Raw genomic sequence first — 24,350 nt, 5'->3', positions numbered from 1 at the left:
GTAGAGTCTATACTTTATAGGGTTGATTTATGCACTTTGCAAAGTGCAATTGCTCTCTGCAAGTGCAGTTGCTCCGAAGCTTCAATATAAATGAGGTAAAGCTTCACTTTACAAAAAACACCCAATTACATGCAAGGAAAATTTTAAAAAACAGCATTTTTGCTTGCCCATGATTGGATGATGGGAGTCAGCAGAGCTTTTGCTCATTTACTAAATTCTCTGGCGCAACTGCACTCTTCAAAGTGCACTTTTCAAAGTGCCTTCAGTAAATCAACCCCTTTCTGACACTATGGCCTCGTACACACGACTGAGAAACTCGTTGTAAAAGAAACATTGTTTTCCTCGACGAGTTCCTTGTTAGGCTTGTCGAGAATCTTGTCAAGCTTTCTTTGCGTACACACTGTCAAGACAAAATCTTGTCGTTCTCAAACGCGGTGACGTACAACACGTACGACGGCATTATAAAAGGGAAGTTTGATTCCACTGGCGCCACCCTTGGGGCTGGGCTGCTTTTACTAATCTCATGTTACTGCGTGTTACCCCCCTGGCGGTATTCCCGAGTCTGGCTCGGGGTAAGATTTCTGTACCAAAAGCGGTATCCCCGAGCCAGACTCGGGCTCGCCTCTCAGCAGCCACAGACAAAGTTACTTACCTTGTCCCTGGATCCTGCGATGCCACCGCGCTGTGTGAGTGAGCGGGTCCTCACTTGATTCACACAGTGTCCCTGTGTGCCGCCGATCTCCGTTCCCTGCGACGTTACGACGCACGGGGGCGGAGAACGGCACCAAATTCAAAAAAGTAAATAAACACATTACATACAGTATACTGCAATTTTATAGATTACAGTACTTATGTAAAAAATACACACCCCCCTTGTCCCTAGTGGTCTGCCCAGTGCCCTACATGTTCTTTTGTTTAATAAATACTGTTCTTTCTGCCTGCAAACTGTAGATTGTCCATAGCAACCAAAAGTGTCCCTTTATGTCAAAAGTGATTTTAGAGCAGCTAGAAAACAGCGATAATAAATTATAATCACTTGCAGAATTGAGCGATAGCGATTTGTGGGGAAATTCGTCATAAAAAAATAAAAGTAATGACAGCGACAATTCTGCAACAGAGCAAATTTCAGTGATTTTGAGTTGATTACATTATTGAATAATTTTTATTATAATTATATTATTATTTGTTATAATTATCTATTATATAATAATTTATGATTTTGTTTTTCAAACTTTTTCATATCCGGGATGCCTACTAGACTCTTGTTTGGACAGATTTAAGTGAGTTATTCCTAAGAATTACAGGCCTACAATGTAAAACGCCAAATTTCCTTGCAAAATAATGGTACCGCTTTCAGCACCTAAAATCTGAAATAATCATACCGCCAGGGAGGTTAAGTAAAAGTTTGGTAAGAGACGATTCGCTCTTTTCAGTCTGTTACAGCGTGATGAATGTGCTATCTCCATTACGAACGCTAGTTTTACCGAAAGGGGCGCTCCCGTCTCATACTTTATTCTGAGCATGCGCGGGTTTCTTGGCATACACACGAACGTGTTTCTCGTCGTAAACCAGCCCGACGAGAAACACGATGAGGAAATTGAGACTCCCGTCGAGGAAAAAGAGAACTTGTTCTGTTTTTTTCTAGTCGAGATCCACGACCGTTTTCTCGACGAAAAACATATACACGACTGTTTTCCTCTGGAAAAAAGCTCTGCCACCAAGTTTCTTGATGGATTTTGTCGAGGAAAACGGTCGTGTGTACGAGGCCTATGAGGTTGATTTACTAAAGGCAAATAGACTGTGCACTTTGCAAAGTGCAATTGCACTCTGCAAGTTGCCCCAGAGCTTAGTAAATGAGCAGAAGCTCTGCTGACTTTCATTATATAATCATGCGCAAGCAAACTTTTTATTTTCCCTTGCATGTGATTGGATATTCTTTGCAAAGTGAAGCTTTACCTCATTTACTAAGCTCTGAAGCAACTGCACTTTGTAAAGTGCACAGTCTATTTTCCCATAGTAAATCAACCACTATGAGCCAATTCCAACCCTGTGCTCCCCAAATATGACTGGGGGGAATGGGGTGGAGTATTGTTCTATGCCTCTATTGTTTATTCACAGTCAGGAATCTCCTACTTACTTAGGCTTGATCTCGTTTCTCATTGTCCCTACCCTTACATCCCTCCCCCCCCTTTGTATACCTTCCTTCCCCCAGTCCTTTTACTTCTACGCCTCTTTTTTTAGTTGCGAGATTGGAGCTCAGGTAAGTATTAGGGGGGCTGAGGAGGGAGCTGCATAGAATGCACAAAGGTAAAAAACCTTTAGGCCCCGTACACACTGCCGAGGAACTCGACGTGCCAAACACATCGAGTTCCTCGGCCAGTTCAGCCCTGAAGCCGCCGAGGAGCTCGGCGGGCCGAGAGCTCCCATAGAACAACGAGGAAATAGAGAACATGTTCTCTATTTCCTCGTCGAGCTCCTCGTCGGCTTCCTCGGCGAAATTGTACACACGGCCGGGTTTCTTGGCAGAATTCTGCCAGAAACTCGGTCGGACGCTGAATTCTGCCGAGGAAACTGGTCGTGTATACGGGGCCTCAGTCTTTAGAACCACTTTAATAAATGAACTGAAGTCCATGGTTCATTCCTTTGAATCTTTTTAGATTAAATCTTCAAATCATCTGTTATATTTACCATTTATTTGTTTCTTCAAGGCAAAATACAAAGAAGCTGGAAAGAAAGGATTGTCCAACCCTCTGTACAAGCAGATGCCAGCAACATTGGACAGCGTCTTCGCAAAACAAGTATCCCAGCTCCAGAGCGAGGTACCGTCAACAAAATTATTTACTCCGGATCTTTTTGTCAACAAGATCCTGAGTGTAAACAGTAAATACTTACATTACATCCGTGTGCAACTGGCCTAAAACATACATATACAATGAATGGGCTATTTGACTTTAGTAAATCAACCCCATTGTCTCTTTAAAGCGGGGTTAACATTCTTCTTGAGGTGGATACATAAAGTGTGAGACCTCGTACACAAGACCGTTTTCCTCGACAGAATCCATCAAGAAACTTGGTGGCAGAGCTTTTTTGCCGAGGAAAACGGAGAGGCCTCGTACACACGACCGAGTTTCTCGGCAAAAACCAGCAAGAAACTTGCTGTTTTGTTTTTTTTTGCCGAGGGAACCGGTCGTGTGTACATTTTTTGACGAGAAAACTGTCGAGGAACTCGTCGAGCCAAAAAGAGAGCATGTTCTCTTTTTCCTCTATGGGAATAGAGAAAATTGGCTCGCCGAGTTCCTCGATAGCCTCACAAGGAACTCGATGAGCAAAACGATGTGTTTCGCCCATCGAGTTCCTCGGCCGTGTGTACGAGGCTTCATGTGTATGTTTTTCATCGAGGAAACTGTTGAGGAACTCGACGAGAAAAAAAGAGAACAAGTTCTCTTTTTCCTCGACAGGAGTCTCAATTTCCTCGTCGTGTTCCTCGTGGGGCTGGTTTACGATGAGAAACACGTTTCTGTGTATGCTAAGAAACCCGCGCATGCTCAGAATAAAGTATGAGACGGGAGCGCACCTTCGGTAAAAGTAGCGTTTGTAATGGAGATAGCACATTTGTCACGCTGTAACAGTCTGAAAAGTGCAAATTGTCTCTTACCAAACTTTTACTTAACACGCAGTAACATGAGATTAGCAAAAGCAGCCCCAAGGGTTGTGCCAGTGGAATCGAACTTCTCCTGCCGTTGTATGTGTTGTACGTCACTGCGTTTGAGAACGACGAGATTTGGTCTTGACAGTGTGTACGCAAAGAAAGCTTGTGAGGTTTCTCCACAAGCCTGACAAGGAACTCAATGTTCTCGTGTGTACGAGGCCTAACAGAAGGGCTGAAATATTTTTCTGATGTATTGCCCCTTTGTAAAGTGCCCAGGAATTTAATCACATGATCTCTGCTGAAAGAGGAATCATTTTTTAATCCTTATGCTGCTAGTTTTAGTAAATAAATAGGATGACAGATTATATTTACTTGTGTTAAACTTTTTTTTACGTTTCTTCAGTTGCCTCCTGGTTTTCAGGCTAGGCCACAATTATGTCATACATCCCAGCAGTCTTCAGGGGGATTTTTTTCCTTCATCTGGAGGAGTGTCTTTCTCAGCTAAGCACACAATCCTGTCTGCATGTCTGAGCTAAGGGCAGATGGAATACAGGAAGAAAAAATGCTACATGAATCCTCTACCCTTATTCAAGATGGTCACGGCTAGAAATGTTAGGGGGGTGTTTTTCAAAGTGATTTCTTAACAAAATAAATCATTGAGACATGGAGGGGATGGTTGGATTTGCTTTGATCCATGATCCTCATCTTCAAAAGAGATCACATGATGGAATACTTATGCTTTGGTCTGTGTCAGAGTGAGTTTAGAACAACGTGTTCTATAGGAAAGGCATTTCAATCTACATGTTATTATTAAAGTGGAGGTTCCATCAAAAAAACAATTTTGCTTTAAACTGTAGCTTACGACTAAAAAAGAAAAAAAAAAGTTTTTTTTTTTTTTTTACTCATCTGGAAATGCCTGTTGCTATGCGGTCCCACGAAATCTGCCTTTAAAACCACCTAGGATTCTGACATCATCTCCCTCTAATGCTCCTGGGAAATGTGTGTCATCATTTCCCAGGATGCAGTGCGCTGTCCAATTATCACTCCCCATCCAAGACTTCCAGGAAGTAAGTGCTTGTAGACTTCACAATGACCACAAGCAAAATGACAACGGTGTAGATATAGTTTTATAAACGATCTTTTTTGAATAACTATGCGGAGCGGCGGCGGATTGTAAAATAGTAAGTGACCAGATTTATATTATAAAAACGCAGGATGAAAGGACATACATTTAAAAAATGCTAATTGTGGTTGGAACTCCGCTTTAATTTGTTCATCCCAGCAAGACTGTTACTTTTGCTTGAAAATAATATTGGTGTATAAGTTTGCTTAAAAAAAAATATATATATATAGTTGGGCTCATAAGTTTGAGTTCTTGGCCATTTTGCAGAGAATATGAATGACAACACAAAAACCTTTCTTTCACTTATGGTTAGTGTTTGGCTGACGCCATTTATTATCAATCAACTGTGTTTACTCTTTTTAAATCATAATTACAACAGAAACTACCCAACTGGTCCTGATCAAAAGTTTACATACCCAAGTTCTTAATACTGTGTATTGCCCCCTTTAACATCAATGACAGCTTGAAGTATTTTGTGGTATTTGTAGATGAGGCTCTTTCTTTTCTAAGATGGTAAAGCTGCCCCTTCCTGTTGGCAAAAAGCCTCCAGTTCCTGTAAATTCCTGGGCTGTCTTGCATGAACTGCTTGTTTGAGATCTCCCCAGAGTTGCTTAATGATATTGAGGACAGGAGACTGAAGCCTCGTACACACGACCGAGGAACTCGACGGGCGAAACACATCGTTTTCCTCGTCGAGTTCCTTGTTAGGCTGTCGAGGAACTCGACAAGGCAAGTTTCTCCATTCCCGTCGAGGAAATAGAGAACATGCTCTCTTTTTGGCTCGTCCAGTTTCTCGACAGTTTCCTCAACGAAAATGTACACACGACCGGTTTCCTCGGCAAAAAAAATATCTCCCAGCAAGTTTCTTGCTGGTTTTTGCCGAGAAACTTGGTCGTGTGTACGAGGCCTGAGATGAACACTCCAGAACCTTCACTTTATTATGCTGTAGCCAATGACAGGTTGACTTGGCCTTGTGTTTTGGATCATTGTCATATTGGAATGTCCAAGTATGTCCCATGTGCAGCTTCCTGGATGATGAATGCAAATGTTCCTCCAGTATTTTTTTAAATAACATACTGCATTCATCTTGCCAACAAATTTGACCAAATTCCCTGCGCCTTTGTAGCTCACACATCCCTAAAACATCAGCGATCCACCTCCATACCTTTCATCATAGGCCTTGTTGACTCCTGTCCAAATGTAGTGTTTATGGTTTGTGGCCAAAAAGCTTAATTTTGGTCTTGTCACTCCAAATGACTTTGTGCCAGAAGGTTTAAGGCTTGTCTCTGTGCGGTTTGATGTGTTGTAAGTGGGATACTTTGTGACATTTGCATAGTAATGGCTTTTTTCTGGCGACTCGACCATGCAGCCCATCTTTTTTCAAGTGCCTTCTTATTGAGCATCTTGAAACAGCCAAACCACATGTTTTCAGATAGTCCTGTATTTCACCTGAAGTTATTTGTGGGTTTTTCTTTGCATCCCGAACAATTTTCCTGGCAATTGTGGCTGAAATTTTAGTTAGTCTACCTGACTGTGGTTTGGTTTCAACAGAACCCCTCATTTTCCAATTCTTTATAAGAGTTTGAACACTGCTGATTGGCATTCTCAATTCCTTGTATAGCACTACTCCCGAAGGAGCTGCTGGTTTGTTTTGGGTGGCATGTTACCTCATGTTTCTCCGCCATCTAGGGTACTTGATGAGAGTGTATTAAATGGAATGTCCACACAACAGGTGTCTTTTCTGTGCTTTTATTACCCAGCCGGGTAAAAACAGTAGAACTTGGTGAAAAGTGAAGAGATAGTAGAGATGAAGAATAGCAGATCCAGGCGTATGTGAATGGGAAACCGTCCTGCTTCCAACGAAAAATTCTATCTCACCACTCTAGCTGGAGTGGATGTAGCACACCTGGACAGGCCTCTCTCACAAGCCTGGCAGCCAGAATGTCACTCGAACATGGGGTTAAGTCTCTGCCACAGACCCTCCCAATGGTTGAACACAATGGAGATAATAGTGGTCCTGAATCCTCCTCAACAGATTCGACACCCGGATCTCCTTCAGGTAGTTTTGGTTCGGGTACTGACTGATAGGCGACCGACGTTCAGCCTCTCAGCACCCGGTTACCCTGGTCCCCGGTGGATAGTCAGGGCCCTCTTGGAACACCAGCCTCTCTTGGGACTAATCAGGTAGGCTCTCTACTGAACAGCTTTCTCACACAGGAACGGACAGCTCAGGACCTCATCAGATTGGGGACCCAGTCGATCACTGCGCCCCAGCTGCAGCTCAGTTGCTCTGGGCCAACATGGTCCCGGAACCAGGAACACCGCGTAGCACGCACACCCCGACCCGGAAGGCCATTTTGCCGGGGTGCCATGGTATGGCTACCCTGAAGGTGGGCGCCACACGGGAAGAAGAGCCAAGAAAATGGCGTCTGCCTCATAAATATTACTCCCTATCATGCACAGCGAGGAAAACCCCTCCTGATAGGCTGCTGGGAAGAAGCATGCAAATCCTTGACTCCACTGCTGCCACCTGTCGGCCTGGGGTGTGACCAGCACCCCAGAAACGACAGCATGAACCCACAGTACAGCCAAAGCTGAGACAAAGGCTCCAAATTTAAACAGATTAACCTGGTCAGAGTCACGTAATTCTCTGACCCCCTCTAAATTTACACTAGCACCGTTTCTGAAAAGTAGCCAGGCGCTACACTTGGATATCTTTTTATATCCCTTTCCTGTTTTATACAGTTCAACAACCTTTTCCTGCAGATCCTTGGACAATTCTTTTGCTTTCCCCATGACTCAGAATCCAGAAACGTCAGTGCAGCACTGGATGAGAGATGCAAGGGTCTGTCAGGAGTCCATAAACTCATTGACCTTTTATACACACACACTAATTACAAGCAAACAGATCCCAGGTGAGGATGGTTACCTTTAATAGCCATTCAAACCCCTTTGTGTCAACTTGTGTGCATGTTATCAGGCCAAAATCACCAGGGTATATAAATGTTTGATTAGGGTAATTTGGGTATTTTCTGTTACCATTATGATTTAAAAAGAGTAAACAAAGTTGATTGATAATAAATGGCTTCAGCCAAACACCAACCATGAGTGAAAGAAATGTTTTTGTGTTATCATTCATATTCTCTGAAAAATAGTCAATAAATCATAAATTCTGAGCACAACTGTATATGGTCTGTATTGCTTACGGAATGTTGACTTTTATTTTACTTGTTGGCTAACAACTCAAGTGGCAAAAACAAACACTGGCAGACACCTTGCGGAGTCAGTTGGCGGACTGTCGCACGGCTCTCAGCCACAGAAGAATCTTTGTTACGGAAAGCTGCATGCTGTACTTCTGCCAGGTTTCTCAGGCAACACCCGAAAAAAGTCTATACACGATTAATAAATACTGGCCTTATGTCATAAGCTAAATCCCCCCTAGTGACCATTCAAAACTGCATTTAAAAATTATATTTTTAAGAGTGTATAAAATAAACTTTAAGTGTTTCTTGGATTTTTATAATTTAGGGGGAAAAAAGACCATTAATTAGGCCTGAAAAGGTTTTGTAGCTGTGTCTAGGATTTATGTTTCCTGTTAGGTTAAAGCATGATTTTTTTTGTTCAGTTTAATCAAGTTTTTAGAAATAATGGGCTAGATTCACGTAGGAGCGCGTATCTTTCTTCCGGCTTAGAGTATCCTATTTACGCTACGCCTCCGCAACTTAGACGGGCAAGTGCAGTATTCACAAAGCACTTGCTCCGTAAGTTGCAGTGGTGTAGCGTAAATTGGCCAGTGTAAGCCCGCCTAATTCAAATGTGGAAGAGGTGGGCGTGTTGTATGTAAATCAATCGCGACCCCACGTAAATGACGCGCTTAAAGAACGGCGCATGCGCGCGCAGGCTCAGTATCACATCTAATTTTTTCCCTAAGTTACGCCGGCTCAATGCCTGTGACGTGAACGTAACCTACGCACAGCCCTATTCACGTACGACTTACGTAAACGACGTAAGAAGATACACTTGTGCCGACGTCCACTTTGCATTGGCTGCGCCTCCTATAGCAGGGGTAACTTTACACCGGACGTAAGCCTAACGTAAACGGCGTAGCGGGCGCAAGTACGTTCGTGAATCGGCGTATCTACCTAATTTACATATTCAACGGAAGCGCCACCTAGCGGCCAGCGTAAATATGCACCCCAAGATACGACGGCGTAGGAGACTTACGCCACTCGTATCTTGCCCAAATCTATGCGTAACTGGTCCTATGAATCAGGCGCATAGATACGACGGCTCGGATTCAGACTTACGACGGCGTACGTGGAGATACGCCGTCGTAAGTCCATCGTGAATCTGGCCCAATGAGTGTATAGAGAAGAATCTCTTCTTTACTCTTTTCATGCCCAGAGGTCTTGGAAGTCTAGTTGCCACATTATGGAGCATCGGGATAATTTTCACATGCAACACCCTTTCGGGTATGTCGGATTCCTGTGTCCACTGCTATGGAGCCATGCATTGGCCCACACGTCACTACTGTGTTCTGTAGTGATAGAGGGGACAGAGGATAGAACCAAAGTGTGGTGAGGGCCACAGGCACCCAACGTTCCTGGATGTGTGTCCGGTGTTATGATTTGGTTGGTGGCTTTGTTCTGCAGGAGCCGCCCCTTGGTGCTCTGAAATGTATTTGTTGGTTTATAAGTACTTGGAAGAGCCGTTTGATTCTTGGTCTTCAGTGTAGTATAGTAGAGTATGTAAATCCTCACAACGAACTACATTTTGTTATATCTGTTCAATAAATGCAAAAAATGCCTATTGGATTCATCCTAGACCTCCTTGTACTCTAGGGGGTAGCGTGTCCGTTGGGAATTCCCCTTTTATACCTACCCCAGCTCTACAATCTTTACCACCAATGTTTAACCCCTATCCCAAGTTGATTCAGCATAACCATCCATCTGCATTCCCTTCCTCATCACATCCCTCCAAATAACTCATTTATTATAAGCTGATTTCTATCTCCCTCTTTTCACATTTTACCCATACACACATAACATTGCTTGTGGCAAATTCAACATACTGTATGGTATCCGTTATGCACCTTTTTATTTCGGTGAACTATTTTCCAAACATTACAAAATGTCAAATCTTCTATGTCATGGAAATGTCTATAATCTCTTTTGACAATGAAAATTGCTGAAGATTCCCTTTGTAAAACCAATAAACAAATTGAATAATAGAAACATATGCCCTTTGATCCTGCCAAAAATCTTGTCAACAAATAACTTCCTGACGTTGACTCTTCTGCACTCTTATCAGTAATTATTGTTCCCAGTTCTCCCTGTGGAATACAGAACACTTCCTCACTATGATTCCTACTTACTTTGGCTACCCCATATTTCCATAGACACTGTACAGTGTATGAGTGTAGTCACTCTAGGGCAGGACTGGGACAGGTGTAGGCAGTTGCAGGCCACTTTCTCCACTGCAGGTGGTGCTCAACTGCAGTGGCATTGCAGAGGAGAGGAAGTCTAGAGGAACATGGTTCCTCTATGGATTACAGGGTCACTAGGGAAGCTATCCAATTGGATGCTGCACCCCCATGTGACTCTAGCAGCCATCTTGGGTGATACAGAGCCTATTTAAGGCCCTGGCTCTGAGGCCTAGTACACACGAGAGGATTTATCCGCGGATACGGTCCACCGGACCGTTTCCGCGGATAAATCCTCTCTAGGATTTGGGAGGATTTGGATCCGATGGAGTGTACTCACCATCGGATCGAAATCCGCGCCGAAATCCCCTCGCGATGACGTGTCGCGCCGTCGCCGCGATGATGACGCGGTGACGTGCGCGACGCTGTCTTATAAGGAATTCCACGCATGCGTCGAATCATTACGACGCATGCGGGGGATCCCTTCGGACGGATTGATCCGGTGAGTCTGTACAGACCAGCGGATCAATCCGTTGGGATGGATTCAAGCGGATAGATTTGAAAGCATGTCTTCAAATTTCTATCCGCTTGAAATCCATCCCAGGGGATAAAAATCTGTGGAAACAGATCCGCTGGATTGTACACACCAGGGGATCTATCCGCTGGAGCCGGTCCGCGGATCAATTCCAGCGGATGGATCCTCTCGTGTGTACGGGGCCTAAGGCTTTGGATGCATTTTGCGTGTGCGTAGTCTAGGGACAGGTCACCTGTCTGACAGGGACAGTGATTAGCAGCAGGGAGAGGTTCCTGACAAGTAGGGAAAGGATAGAGACACACCATCCTACCTGGAAACCTCCCCATTTGAGTCCGGACCGGCCAGGCCACATTCCGCCCCTCAAGACAGATGCTGTTGGCACATCTAAGATTTGCTCTGCTACACATTGCTGTCACTTGCCATGAGTGTTCGTTCCCAGTTGGATGCCTTCCCGCTGGGTCTGTTGTGAATTACTGGGTTCTGCATTAATACAAGTTCTGTTCTCTGCAACCAGTGTCTATTTAATTACTGCCACCGCACCACGCTGCACCTCCCCACACAAGAAATGTGTTACTGGTAGGATCTTCAAATGACAATAAAGGAAAAAAAACTTGAAACAAGAAAACAAATGCAGCCACCACTTTTAAGGCCTGGCAGGCTTCAATATGTTACATTGTTATTATTGGGTTTAACTACACAATAATACATGCAACAGCTTTAAGTACCCCCCTCAGTGCACCCAACGTGATTTGGAAGTTTTCAAAGGCACAAAGCCGTATTACTAGTTTTCCAAACCTGACAAGTTCACTTTAATGGGTGAGTAAACTGAAAGGGCCGGATTCAGAAACGAGATACGACGGCGTATCTCCTGATACGCCATCGTATCTCCTGATACGCCATCGTATCTCTGAGTGCGGGCCGTCGTATCTATGCGCCTGATTCAGAGAATCAGTTACGCATAGATTTCCCTAAGATCCGACTGGTGTAAGTGTCTTACACCGTCGTATCTTAGGCTGCATATTCACACTGGCCGCTAGGTGGCACTTCCGTATTATTACGCGAGGAATATGCTAATTAGGTAGTTACGCCGATTCAGAAACGTACGTCCCGCCGGCGCATTTTTTTACATCGTTTACGTTAGGCTTTTTTCGGCGTATAGTTACCCCTGCTATATGAGGCGTAGCTAATGTTAAGTATGGCCGTCGTTCCCGCGCCGAGTTTTGAAAATTTTACGTCGTTTGCATAAGTCGTTCGCGAATAGGGCTGTACGTCATTTACGTTCACGTCGAATCCAATACGTCCTTGCGGCGTACTTTGGAGCAATGCACACTGGGATATTTTACGGACGGCGCATGCGCCGTTCAAAAAAAAACTTCAAAAAACGCGGGGTCAAGTGAAATTTTAATAAAACACGCCCCCAACATCCCCATTTGAATTAGGCGGGCTTACGCCGCCACACATACGTTACCCCACCGTAACTAAGGGTGCAAGTTCTTTCTGCATACGGAACTTGCGCCCAAAGTCACAGCGGCTTAACGTATCGGAGATACGTTACGCCCGCAGAAAGATGCGCTCAACTTTCTGAATCCGGCCCAAAGTTTCTTTATGAAAGAGAGGTTCTGTTAATTTTTGCCAATGGAAGATTAGACACATTTTTTTAATTACATTTTCTAACAAGAATCTGAGGCCCCGTACACATGTCCGAGAAACTCGATCGGCAAAACACATTGTTTTGCTCGTCGAGTTCCTTGTGAAGCCGCCGAGTATCTTGGCGAGCCGAAATTTCCTATTGAACAACGAGGAAATAGAGAACATGTTCTCTATTTGGCCCAACGAGATCCTCGTCGGCTTCCTCGGCCAAAAGTGTACAGACGGCCAGGTTTCTTGGCAGAATACGGCTCCGATCGAGTTTCTGGCTGAATTCTGCCGAGAAACTCAGTCGTGTGTACGGGGCCTCAGTCTGAACACCCTGCCTTAGAATTGTCCTAATTTAACGTTTCAAAGTGTTTAGGCTCAAAAACTTTGAACCTGGACATGTCTCAGTATCCATAAGAGGTTCCCAGAAGCCTCAGGGAGGTTGAGTCTCTTCTCCTGCCAAATATAAAAAAGAGACTAAAAGTCAGCTCCTTGTGATGTTTTATAGCAAATGCTTTGTCTTCCATCCCCTCCAATATGACACACATGGTTTTCTTTTTTAAATGCTGCATTAATTTACAAGGCTTCAGACAAATGTGGCAGGCACATTTCACGGGAAAGCCATCTGCCGAAGAAAAATGAACCCCAGACAACTATGTCGATAGAAGAGCTTTCTCTTTGTCATTGTAAAAATGAAGGATACTTTTGGCAATGCGAATATTTTCTCTTGTCATAAATAAGGGTTATGTGTATAAAGCTCTGGCATACAATTAGTCATGAAATGGACACTATATTACTTATTTCACACTTGCATAACATCACTGAAAGAAAGATCAGCGGGAATTGTTTTAAAATGATGGCTCCGGCGGTGAAAGTAATTTTCCCATAACTTGATCTAATGGTAATTTTTATTTTATTTTTTCATTGGCTGTAATCAGGGCTTTTTTCTCTCATAGAATAGGTGCAGGAACTCCCCCTTTCCAAATCTTTCCTTTTCTCCGCCCATATCCCATCTCTGATCATCGTTTCTTGGTTCCACCCCCTACCCACCTCCCGTTACTGCCCTTTTGGAGAATACAGAACCAAGTATCATTTTGTGGTGATAAGTAATTTGTATGGAATTTGTTAATGATAAGAAAAAAAGTAAAAATAGATCCATGTGGACCACTAGAGAAGCCAGTCAGAGAAGAGAAAAAGTGAAGGCTTGAGGAGGGGGACACAGCTGGGATCTTCCCCCAGTGGCATACCAAGAATGGGGAGATCACTAGAAAGAGAGCAGACTACAAATCGTCATCCATCATCATCCTGCAAGAAATTAGTGCGACCTACAGCCAACTACCTTGATATTGACTGTAGCATACTGTACCCAGGAGGACCTCACCAGAGCATCAATGCAGTGAAAGGCCACACAATACCTGGGTCTGCCTGGTGCCTAGCAAGTCCTTTTCCCTACTGGCATGCTGCTCTCTTGCTGCCCAGCGTCTTTCTCACCCCACAGGGTCCCCAACACACACAGCCACTTCCCTGGCTACCGGTAGGCCCCCTTTTTTCTCTCTCTGCTCACTCTATGTCTCTCTCTGCTCTGTAGGTCTCGTCGTAAAAGAAACGTTGTTTTCCTCGACGAGGTTCTTGTCCAGAATCTTGTCAAGCTTTCTTTGCGTACACACTGTCAAGACAAAATCTAGTTATGTTTATGATTACAGTTGCCCTAGGGTGGTAATCAAACACCCACTAGTATATAAGTGCCACATCCTTAATTATATAGGTGTGTAGAAAAAGACGGTAAGTCTTAAACTAGGAGAGACAACTAGGAGGATAAGACAAAATCTAGTTGTTCTCAAACGCGGTGACATACAACACGTACGACGATACTATAAAGGGGAAGTTCCATTCCATTGGCGCCACCCTTGGGGCTGCTTTTGCTAATCTCATGTTACCGCGTGTTAGTAAAAGTTTGGTGAGAGACCATTTGCACTTTCAGTCTGTTACAGCGTGACGAATGTGCTATCTTCATTACGAACGCTACTTTTACCGAAGGTGCGCTCCCGTCTCATACTTTATTCTGAGCATGCGCATGTTTCTAAGCATACACACGAACGCGTTTCTCGTCGTAAACCAGCCCGACAAGAAACACAACGAGGAAATTGAGACTCCCGACGAGAAAAAAGAGAACATGTTCTCTTTTTTTCTCATCGAGATCCACGACAGTTTTCTCGACGAAAAACATACACACGACCATTTTCCTCTGCAAAAATGCTCTGCCAGCATTTTTCTTGATGGATTTTGTCGAGGAAAACGGTCGTGTGTACAAGGCCAAAGAGCCCCAACACATTACTTAGCACACACATACTTAACATAAAATAATATCTCTAACGCTAGTTAATTTTAAGTCATTCCTTGCTCTGAGAAAGCTCCAACCTGATCAAAAATTACTTCTGCTGCAAAAAAGAGAATTATATTTAGCTGCAATGACTCCATGATTGTCTTTGATTAATCACTCACATTCGTAGTATAAGAGCTGAAGATTGTGTAAAGTACCTCTTGTAGTTTGTGCTTGAGATGACTTATCGTTTTATTTTTGTTTTTTTTTGTGCAGGTTCTATACAAGCAGAAACATGATGCAGAAAAGGGGAAATCAAATTATGCGCAAATGCTTGAGCCTCCTGATTTGAAGCATGCAAAAGAAGTAAACAAACACCAGAGCAATGTGAGTAACTACAATTTTTATTTCACAAATCTGAAATTTTTCAGAACTAATATACAAAATGAATCAGAATATATTAAAACAAATTCCAAAAACAAATCATTCAAACATAACGAATATGACGAAAACAATTGATTAACAAATTAATCTGAAATTGAACTAAACTAATTTTTCTGTCGTGCACATCTATAGTCCCGTTCGTGTCTATTGGGACGCAGTTGCTGCAAAGACACAGCTACTGGTCCCAATTTGACAGCTCTGTGGGTGCGCATTCCTGAACTCACACTGTCTGCGTTTGGGGGCCTGTATAAACACATGGCTGTGAAATTGGGACCAATGGCTGTGTTTGTGCAACTACTAATGCCACGTACACATCCGATGAAAACGGACCGATGGATTTTTTCATCAGATATCCGATGAAGCTGACTTTTATCAGTCTTGCCTACACACCATCAGTTAAAAATCTGATCGTGTCCAACGCGGTGACGTAAAACACAACGACGTGCAGAGAAAAATGAAGTTCAATGCTTCCAAGCATGCGTCGACTTGATTCTGAGCATGTGTAGATTTTTGACCGATGGATTTCCCCACAGACGATCATTTTTTTCTATCGTTTTTTTAGCTATCAGAAAATGTTAAAACGGGATCTATTTTTTTTTCACCGATGGGAAAAAAACAGATGGGGCCCACAAACGATCGGTTCGTCCAATGAAAACGGTCCATCGGACCATCGGACCGTTTTCATCAGACGAACCGATCGTGTGTAGAGGGCATTAGTCCCAATAGAAATGAATGGGACTGCCTGCATGTGGATGCACAGAGCACTTGTGCATTCCGCAGTTGTGTCACTGGGGTTCGTGTCACCTGGTACGATAAAACATGTCACCCCCCCCCCCCCCCCCGCTAGCAGAAGAGATCGGAATAGGAAGGAGAGAGAGATGTAAAAAGAGAGAATGGAAGAAGGGCAGAGGGTGGGGTTGTGAGGGAGAGGGGGTTGAGAGAGGGAGAGGTGGTGGGATTGAGGGGGTGAGGGAGAGAGGCAGGGTGAGAAAGCAAGAGGGGTGAAAGAGGGAGAGGGGTAGAGATGGGGAGAGAGGGGAGGGGGTGAAAGGTGGGTGAGAGAGAGGGGGCTCTACTACACCAGGAGTCTCTCCCAACCCCCCAATAAAAAACTACACCAGACTCTCACCTTCCCACAGCCTGCCAGCTCCTTTTTACCAGCTGTGTGTAGCAAGTCTGCCCAGGCACAATCACCGCCTCTTCCTGCTTCTGCTTTGCTCCCCTGTCAGCGGATGGTCAATCGGCGGTCGTCCCTGTCTCGTCTGTTGGGTGTCACCCGGGTGCGGTTCCTACGTCCCCCACCTCTGTAGCGACGCCACTGACATCCCATGTGGGTTCAGGTAGACCTCTACGTCTGTGTGAATGATCCTTTAAGTGTAGGTTCACACTGACAGTGGGAATGAAATTGCACGAGTTCTGCTGAACTCGCACAATTATATTCCCGCATATCAGTCCAGACTTTGAGGGCGATTTCAGAGACATCTGTGTGGGTTGCTGTGTGGGTTGCTGCACAGATGTCTATGGAAATTGCACCTGAAGTCGCCAAAAGTAGTACAGAAACTACCTTTGGTAATCGGTGCAGCGTCGCACCGATTCGGACAAATCAATTTGTCAAATCGCATGCCAAATCGCTCCAATGTGAACCAGGGCTTAAAGGGGTTGTAAATTTACAACTTTCCCATAATAGCTTCTTTTACCTTAGTGCAGTCCTCCTTCACCTACCTCATCCTTCCATTTTTCTTTTAAATGTCCTTATTTCCTCTGAGAAATCTTCACTTCCTGTTCTTCTGTCTGTAACTCCACACAGTAATGCAAGACTTTCTCCCTGGTGTGGTGTGTCATGCTCGCCCCCTCCCTTGGACTACAGGAGAGTCAGGACGCCCACTAACACACAGCTCCTTTCTCTATCTGCAACGTAGAGAGCGTCCTGACTCTCCTGTAGTCCAAGGGAGGGGGCAAGAACGACACTACACACCAGGGAGAAAGCCTTGCATTACTTTGTGGAGTTACAGACAGAAGAACAGGAAGTGAGGATTTCTCAGAAGAATAAGGACATTAAAAAGCAAAATGGAAGGATGAGGTAAGTGAAGGAGGACTGCACTAAGGTAAAGAATAATTTTTACCTTTACAACCCCTTTTAGATCAGTCTGAGACTCTCCTGAGTTCCTCCACAGGTTCATCTGACCACCTTATAAGCCGCATTAAGCTGATTCTGCATTATCAATGACTTGTATGGGGAAAAAAATCAACACTGACATTACCAAAATTACTTTTTGCCCGTGAGAAATAATTTTTTAATTTTGATTAGTATATTACACCTGCAACAGAAATTCTTAATGTGTGTGCTGATATTTCTGCCACTAATCCTGTAATGCAAATAATAAGCGTCCTGCTTTTATAAGGAATGTACTGGGTGCAGGGCAGTTTTTAAACATGGCCCTGCTGGGGTGTTGCCACCGTAGTGTAATATATTCTGCACTGAGTCATGGGAAATGTAAAGTTGCTTTATCAGGCAGAGCATCATGTGCACATCCGTTCTTCCAGTCAGATGTGGTGAGGTGCTAACACCCGCTGTGAAAAAAAAATCGGCGTGAATTGACAGAGACGCAATCAGCTATTTTTACTGCTCATCTCTGACGGGCACAGAAGGAGCACATTTGTCCTCGATATTTATACGTCTAATTAGAGCCTACATTTCAGGGGGGAATTTACAGAATAAACAGGAGTATATTTAACGGTCAATTAAAAAACATCTGCATTATTGCTTGTACCCGGTGATTGTGTCCTCATGCATTGTGTAGCATTTCTAGTTTTGTGAGAATTATAGATAATAGGCACACCAAATGTATAGTTCAGAGGTGGCTTGTCAGAGAGAGAACACACAATAACTGTATATACAAAAAAAAAAAAATTGTACACATGTGATATGAGCCACAATTACTAAAAAGTTGGCTTTACATTAACATACGAATAAATAAATAATATAATTAAATCTTTTTTTAATTTTTTTTTTTTTTATATAACAAACATGTCATAGAATGCACGAAGGTAAAAAAAAAAAAAAAGAAAAAAAAACATTGAGCCTTTAGAAACTCTTTAAGTCTTATGTGAGAACCAAGATTCATATAAATATAACCCAACTGGACATCAAGCTTATTTTACCTTAATAATCACTCAAAGCTCCTTGGTCAGTTTCATATTTGTTTCTGTTTGATTTAAAATATAACTAAAGGCAAAACTTTTTTTTGGTTATGGATAGAGTGAAGGGGGATTAGAGCATTTGATATTTTCTATTGCTGTCTGTGCCCCTGTTAGGGAGATGCACCCTCTCTATTTGTCCTGTTTACCGTTTTCATTGAAAGTGAATGTAAAAGAAGATCCCACATTTTGGGTTGTCCCCAGAGAAGTAATAAAGGGGAAATCTTCCAATGGGGACACTAGTTTGGTCACCTAGGGGAACCCCAAGAGATTACCTTAATTTTCTGATTTTTCTCTCACTTTCTGTTTTGGATATGGGTCAGGAAGTGAAGGCAAATATCCTCAATGGGGCAAATCTCCTCAAAAATAAACCTTACAGGGATTACGGTATCTGGAAGGCCTTTAGCATTGAAAAATACCTCCTGCCTCCAAGCATCTTCTCCTGTGTGCTCTGGTTGCTACAGTCAGCCCCTAAATCAATTAGGGACTCAGTAGTGATACGGGGGCAGGCAAGAAGAGCCATTTTGCAACCCTCCCTTTCCATACTTCCACATCAAACACATGGGAAGGACCTATATCACCATATCAAAGTAATTCTTTGATAATTCTTGTTCTTAAAGCGTTACCTTTAGAAAATCCTTTGGCCCTTTGTATCACCTGAAATACCTGGCTGATCCTGCCTGATTCTGCCCTCCCCCTTTAAACTGACCACAGAATATCATGTCTGCTGAGCCCTGACACCGTGGTCAGCCTCCGACATCCGCAGCCCTCCTCTCCCCCCTCCCTCCCTGCCTGTTAGCTCGTGGCAGAACCCACCCACTCCCCTCCCTCCCCCATACCTTATTTGAGTGCCGCTCAGCGCTCACGTGACTGGACACTTTTCTCCTCCTTTCCTCCTGACTAATGTCAGTGGGGGATTCTCGGCCCCTCCCACTGCAGCTGTCAGATCAAGAGGGGAGAGGCGGCCAGTCACGTGAAGGAGAGAGGCGGGCGCTCTAAAATAAGGCAAAGAATGGCATTTGTTTTATAAAGCACACACACAGGGCACCTTACTTTATCAAACTAAGAGGATTGTGTGAAGAGAGTGACAAAGACAGTCCCCCGTGGGACCTTCCCTTTAACGCGTTTTGTTACTCTGCTCTGATTAAGCACTGTTGGGTGAAAAGTGTTAGAGGGGGAGGTCTCATGGGTTGGGACTGTGGTTGTGGCATTTATTTCTAAAAACCCAGGATGTGATGTCATTGGAGTGCGATGACTTGTTTTTTTTCCTTCCTGCGTCCCCTCCAACATGTTAATGCTAGTCATGACATTTACCAACGGGCAGTTACTGAATGTCCAATTGATCCCCCAATTTAAATCAGCTAATTATATTCCCAGGTGGATTAAAACAAAAATTGCTCAATGACTTACAGTTCATTTTATTTCTAAAGCAGCTACAGCTTAAGTAGAAAAGCCTGCCCTTGTCAGCAGGTGCAGAGTGGGGCCCCTGCTCTCTATGGGAAAGCAGTGGTCTCATTACCAGCACTATACTTTCTATGCATATGCAATTAGGTTTTCTGAGACTTTGGACAGGGAAGACCTCTTGTTATTCTCTTATGTAAATGTCTTATACATCTGGAAGGTTTGTGGCTTTGTAACTACGGTATTTTGAATCATCATACAATATATTTATTTATTTTTCTTTGAAATTCCTAATAAAAAGTATTGGAAACCAAAGAAAACCAACTGTGAGATATTGAACACCTGTTTTTTAATGCCCCTGGAATGTATGAAGCTGAATATATTTATACTGAAAGTTTAATTAGGCTTCAAAGGAATGTGTGATTCCTCCCAAGTTATGTTCCCACTCCCACCTCGGTGACGAATCAAAGAACTCTGTTGACCAGAAGCGTTGCTAGGGGGGTGCGGGGGGGGGGTGGTCCGCACCGGGTGACACCCGCTAGAGGGGTGGCACCATCCCGTTTTTTTTTTTATTTATTGTTTTTTTTAGCTGACATGCCCAGCCTTCCCTGTGCAATCCCAGCCTGCCCTGTACCACCCCAGCCTGCTCTGTGCCACCCCAGCCTGCCCTGTACCACCCCAGCCTGCCCTGTACCCCCCCAAACAGCCCTGTACCACCCCAGCCTGCCCTGTACCACCACAGCCTGCCCTGTACCACCCCACACTTTCCCATGCCACCCCAACTTGCCCTGTGCCACCCTAACTTGCCCTGTACCACCCCAATCTGCCCTATGCCACCATAACTTGCCCTATACCACCCCAACCTGCCCAATGCCACCCTAACTTGCCCTGTACCACCCCAACCTTTCCCATGCCATCCCAACTTGCCCTATGCCACCCTAACTTGCACTATACCACCCCAACCTGCCCTGTACCACCCTAACTTGCCCTATACCACCCCAACCTGCCCTATGCAACCCTAACTTGCCCTATACCACCCCAAACTACCCTATATCACCCCAACATGCCCTATACCACCTTAACCTGTCCTATACCACCCACTACACCAACCTGCCACTATACCACTCTATACTACCCTAACCTGCCACTATACTGCCCTATACTATCATTTACAGGGGCTGGTTTCAGGTGCGCCCCGTGCCTGTGCGCTGCCTGCTTGGTGCTGGGCAGCCTAGACAGAGGGGGGGGTGACACCATGTTTTACCGCACCGGGTGACACCAACCCTAGTGACGCCACTGCTGTTGACATTTATGGAGGGGAGGACATGCGTCGTCTTCTGTAGCACGCTTATTTGTTGAGTTGTGATGCTTTGTGCTGAAGCCCTGCATGCTGCCCTTAGAATACATTGACCTTCAGTTTCAAATTCAATGTAAAGACCATCAATAGTGCGATGAAGTATATCCGGAAACATTTGACAGCATACGTGAAACAACCTGCGTTAACACAGGGAATGATTTACTAAAACTGGAGACTGTGAAATCTAGTGCAGCTTTGCATAGAAACCAATCAGCTTTCAGTTCAGCTGGCCATACATTATACAACTTTCTTGTTCAATTTCCTTTAGATTTACCTTCAACTATGTAGTGTAAAAGCCGGTTCACACAGGGGCAACCCGACTTACAGCGCAACTTTGCAAGGTGCACTTCAGAGCGATTTGGAGAAACTTACAACGCGACTTTAAGTTGCCTCCAGGACAGGCGAATTTGCCAGTGGCCAATCAAACAATAATCAGCTCTGTGGGAAGGAGGGATTTGCCTGAGAAAACAATTTTCTCTTCCTGTAAAGTTGCTTCAGTTAAGACAGAGATCCGACTTTGGCAGCAACTTCCTTGGAAATCAATGGGTAGAAGTTGCCTACAAGTTGCCTTGAAGTAGCACAGGAACCTTTTCTGAATTCGGAGCGACTTCAGTAGTGTACATTAAGACGGCTGTCATTGACTTCAATAAAATTTCTCATGTCGCGCGACTTGGGGCGACACAAGTCGGATCCCAAGTTGCTATAGTGTGAACCGGCACTAAGGGCCTGCCAGATTTCATACAAATTGAAAGTGTTTAGATATGATCTCTTATTTTATGGTTTTGGTACATTTTAAAGGAAAATTGTACAAGAAAATTGTATAATGTATGGCCAGCCTTAATTGAACAAGCTGAAATTAGAAGTTGATTGGCTAGCCAGGATCTAGAAAAGTCCAGTGCAGGTCCAGATATCACTGCTGTGAATACTTTTAGCACATATCTGGTTGCTGTTTGCACAGAAGTTCCTTGGGCTGGGCAAGTGGATTATGTGTTTTATCTGTTTGTATTAGGGTTAAGGAGGGTAAGGCTCCTTTCACACAGGCTTTTACTAAAGCCTCGTACACACGGCCGAGGAACTCGACGTGCCAAACACATCGAGTTCCTCGGCCAGTTCAGCACTGAAGCCGCCGAGGAGCTCGGCGGGACGAGAGCTCCCATAGAACAACGAGGAAATAGAGAACATGTTCTCTATTTCCTCGTCGAGCTCCTCGTCGGCTTCCTCGGCTGAAAGTGTACACACGACCAGTTTCCTCGGCAGAATTCAGCCAGAAACTCGGTCGGAAGCTGAATTCTGCCGAGGAAACTGGTCGTGTGTACGAGGCCTCAGTCGTTCTTGAATACGACTTTACGTCAATGACGCACACGTCGGCGTCATTGACGTTTTCCGTCGAGAACTGGAGCATGCGCACTGGGCTATTTTAAGCCCGGCGCATGCGCAGTTCGAACGGCACGGGGGCGCGCTTAATTTAAATACAAGCCGCCCCCTTGGAATTACGCGGGGATACGCCGGGCCAATTACACTACGCCGCCCCAAACTACGGAGCAAGTGTTTGGGGAATACAGCACTTGCTCCTGTAATTTGGGGCGGCGTAGTGTAAATGGCTTACGCGACGCCGCCGCAGGAACTACGTTAATCTGGGCCAATAACTTTTGCGCAAACCAATCAATAAACGCTTATTGCGTTTTTTTGTTTTTTTTTTAACAAAAATAAGTAGAAGAATACGTATCGGCCTAAACTGAGGAAAAAAAATAGTTTTTTATATATTTTTGGGGGATATTTATTATAGCAAAAAGTAAAAAATATTGCATTTTTTTTTCTTGTCGCTCTGTTTTGTTTATAGCGCAAAAAATTAAAACCGCAGAGGTGATCAGATACCACCAAAAGAAAGCTCTGTTTGTGGGAAAAAAAGGACTCCAATTTTGTTTGGGAGCTACGCCGCACGACCGCGCAATTGTCAGTTAAAGCGACGCAGTGCCGAATCTCAAAAAGGGGCAAGGTCCTCAACCTGCATAATCTGCAATCTTAGGTGGTTAAGTGGTTAAACAGTGAGTTTGTGGCAGAATCACAAACAGCTGTCCTATTTTAGATGAGTAGTTGGTAACAGATATAATCAAATGGAAAGGGTAATAAGAGTAAAGAAAGGGGCAGTAACATCTCAATGTGGAGGCTGGAGGGTAGAGAGAGAGACCAAGAAAAGAAGGGGATGACATAGATCAGGGGTCTCCAAACTTTTCAAACAAGTGGCCAGTTTATTGTCCTTCAGACTTTAGGAGGGCCGGAGAGTGTGGCCAGCAGGGGCAGAAAATGTCACGGGCATCAGTGGCCCGGATTCAGAAAGAATTGCGCTCTATTTGCGGAGGCGCAGGGCAACGATTTTGCCCTGCGCCCCCGCAAATATTTTGCGCTGCCCTCGATTCACGGAGCAGTAGCTCTGTAAATTGCGAGGGCGCGCCGGCAAAATTGCCTGGCGTAATTGCCGGGGGCGGGAATCATTTAAATTAGGCGCGCCGAGCGTAGAGCGCATGCTCCGTCGGGAAACTTTCCCGAAGTGCATTGCGGCAAATGATGTCGCAAGGACGTCATTTGCTTCAAAGTGAACGTGAATGGCGTCCAGTGCCATTCACGATTCACTTACGCAAACTACGTAAAATTCGAACTTCGCGACGCGGGAACGCCGGGTATAGTTTAGCATTGGCTGCCCCTGCTATTAGAAGGGGCAGCCTTACGCTAAACACGCCGTACGGAAACAACGTAACTTGCGTACGCAGGGGGCGCGCAACATTGTGAATCGGCGTAAGTATGCAATTCGCATACTATACGCTGACCACAATGGGAACGCCCCCTAGCGGTCATCGCAAGAATGCAGCCTAAAATCTGCGTGGCATAAGAGCCTTATGCCACGCAGATTTTAGGCTGCAGTCGGCGTAACAAGTTCTCTGAATCAGGAGAACTCGTTACGCCGGCGCAAGTCAGCAATTGCGCTGCGTAACTATGGTTACGCAGGCGCAATTGCTTACTGAATCTGGGCCAGTGAGAATAAATATGGCCTTAGGGTTGGTGGTCAAAGAGGGGGAGTATTGCCCCTATTAGGAGAAGGAATAGTATCCTTCATTAGTATCGGTGGAAGAAATAGTGCCCCATTGTTGGTGTCAGTGGGAGAAGTAGTGCCTCAAGGGCCGTATAAAGGCTAGCAAAGGGTCACATCAGGCCCTCGGGCCACAGTTTGGAGACCTCTGACATAGAGGAATGGTAGCGAGTATGATACA

General features: G+C 44.5%; 1 protein-coding gene across 4 annotated transcripts in view; it reads left to right on the top strand.

Annotated features, from left to right (window-relative positions):
- The window catches only part of NEBL (nebulette), a 309,628-nt gene that overhangs the window by 217,716 nt on the left and 67,562 nt on the right, over positions 1–24,350 (top strand). For 2 of the 4 annotated variants that reach the window (XM_040352493.1, XM_040352494.1), the window contains exons 4-5: positions 2,709–2,819; positions 14,961–15,071. The exons of the other annotated variants lie outside the window; for them this stretch is intronic. In XM_040352493.1, the coding sequence (XP_040208427.1) occupies positions 2,709–2,819; positions 14,961–15,071 (222 nt within the window). The remainder of the gene's footprint in view (positions 1–2,708; positions 2,820–14,960; positions 15,072–24,350) is intronic. 4 annotated transcript variants of the gene reach the window in all.

Source organism: Rana temporaria, chromosome 5 (genome assembly GCF_905171775.1).
Source record: "Rana temporaria chromosome 5, aRanTem1.1, whole genome shotgun sequence".
Taxonomy (NCBI): domain Eukaryota; kingdom Metazoa; phylum Chordata; class Amphibia; order Anura; family Ranidae; genus Rana; species Rana temporaria.
Note: the sequence above shows the minus strand (reverse complement) of the source record. Positions and strands in the feature narration are given on the sequence as shown.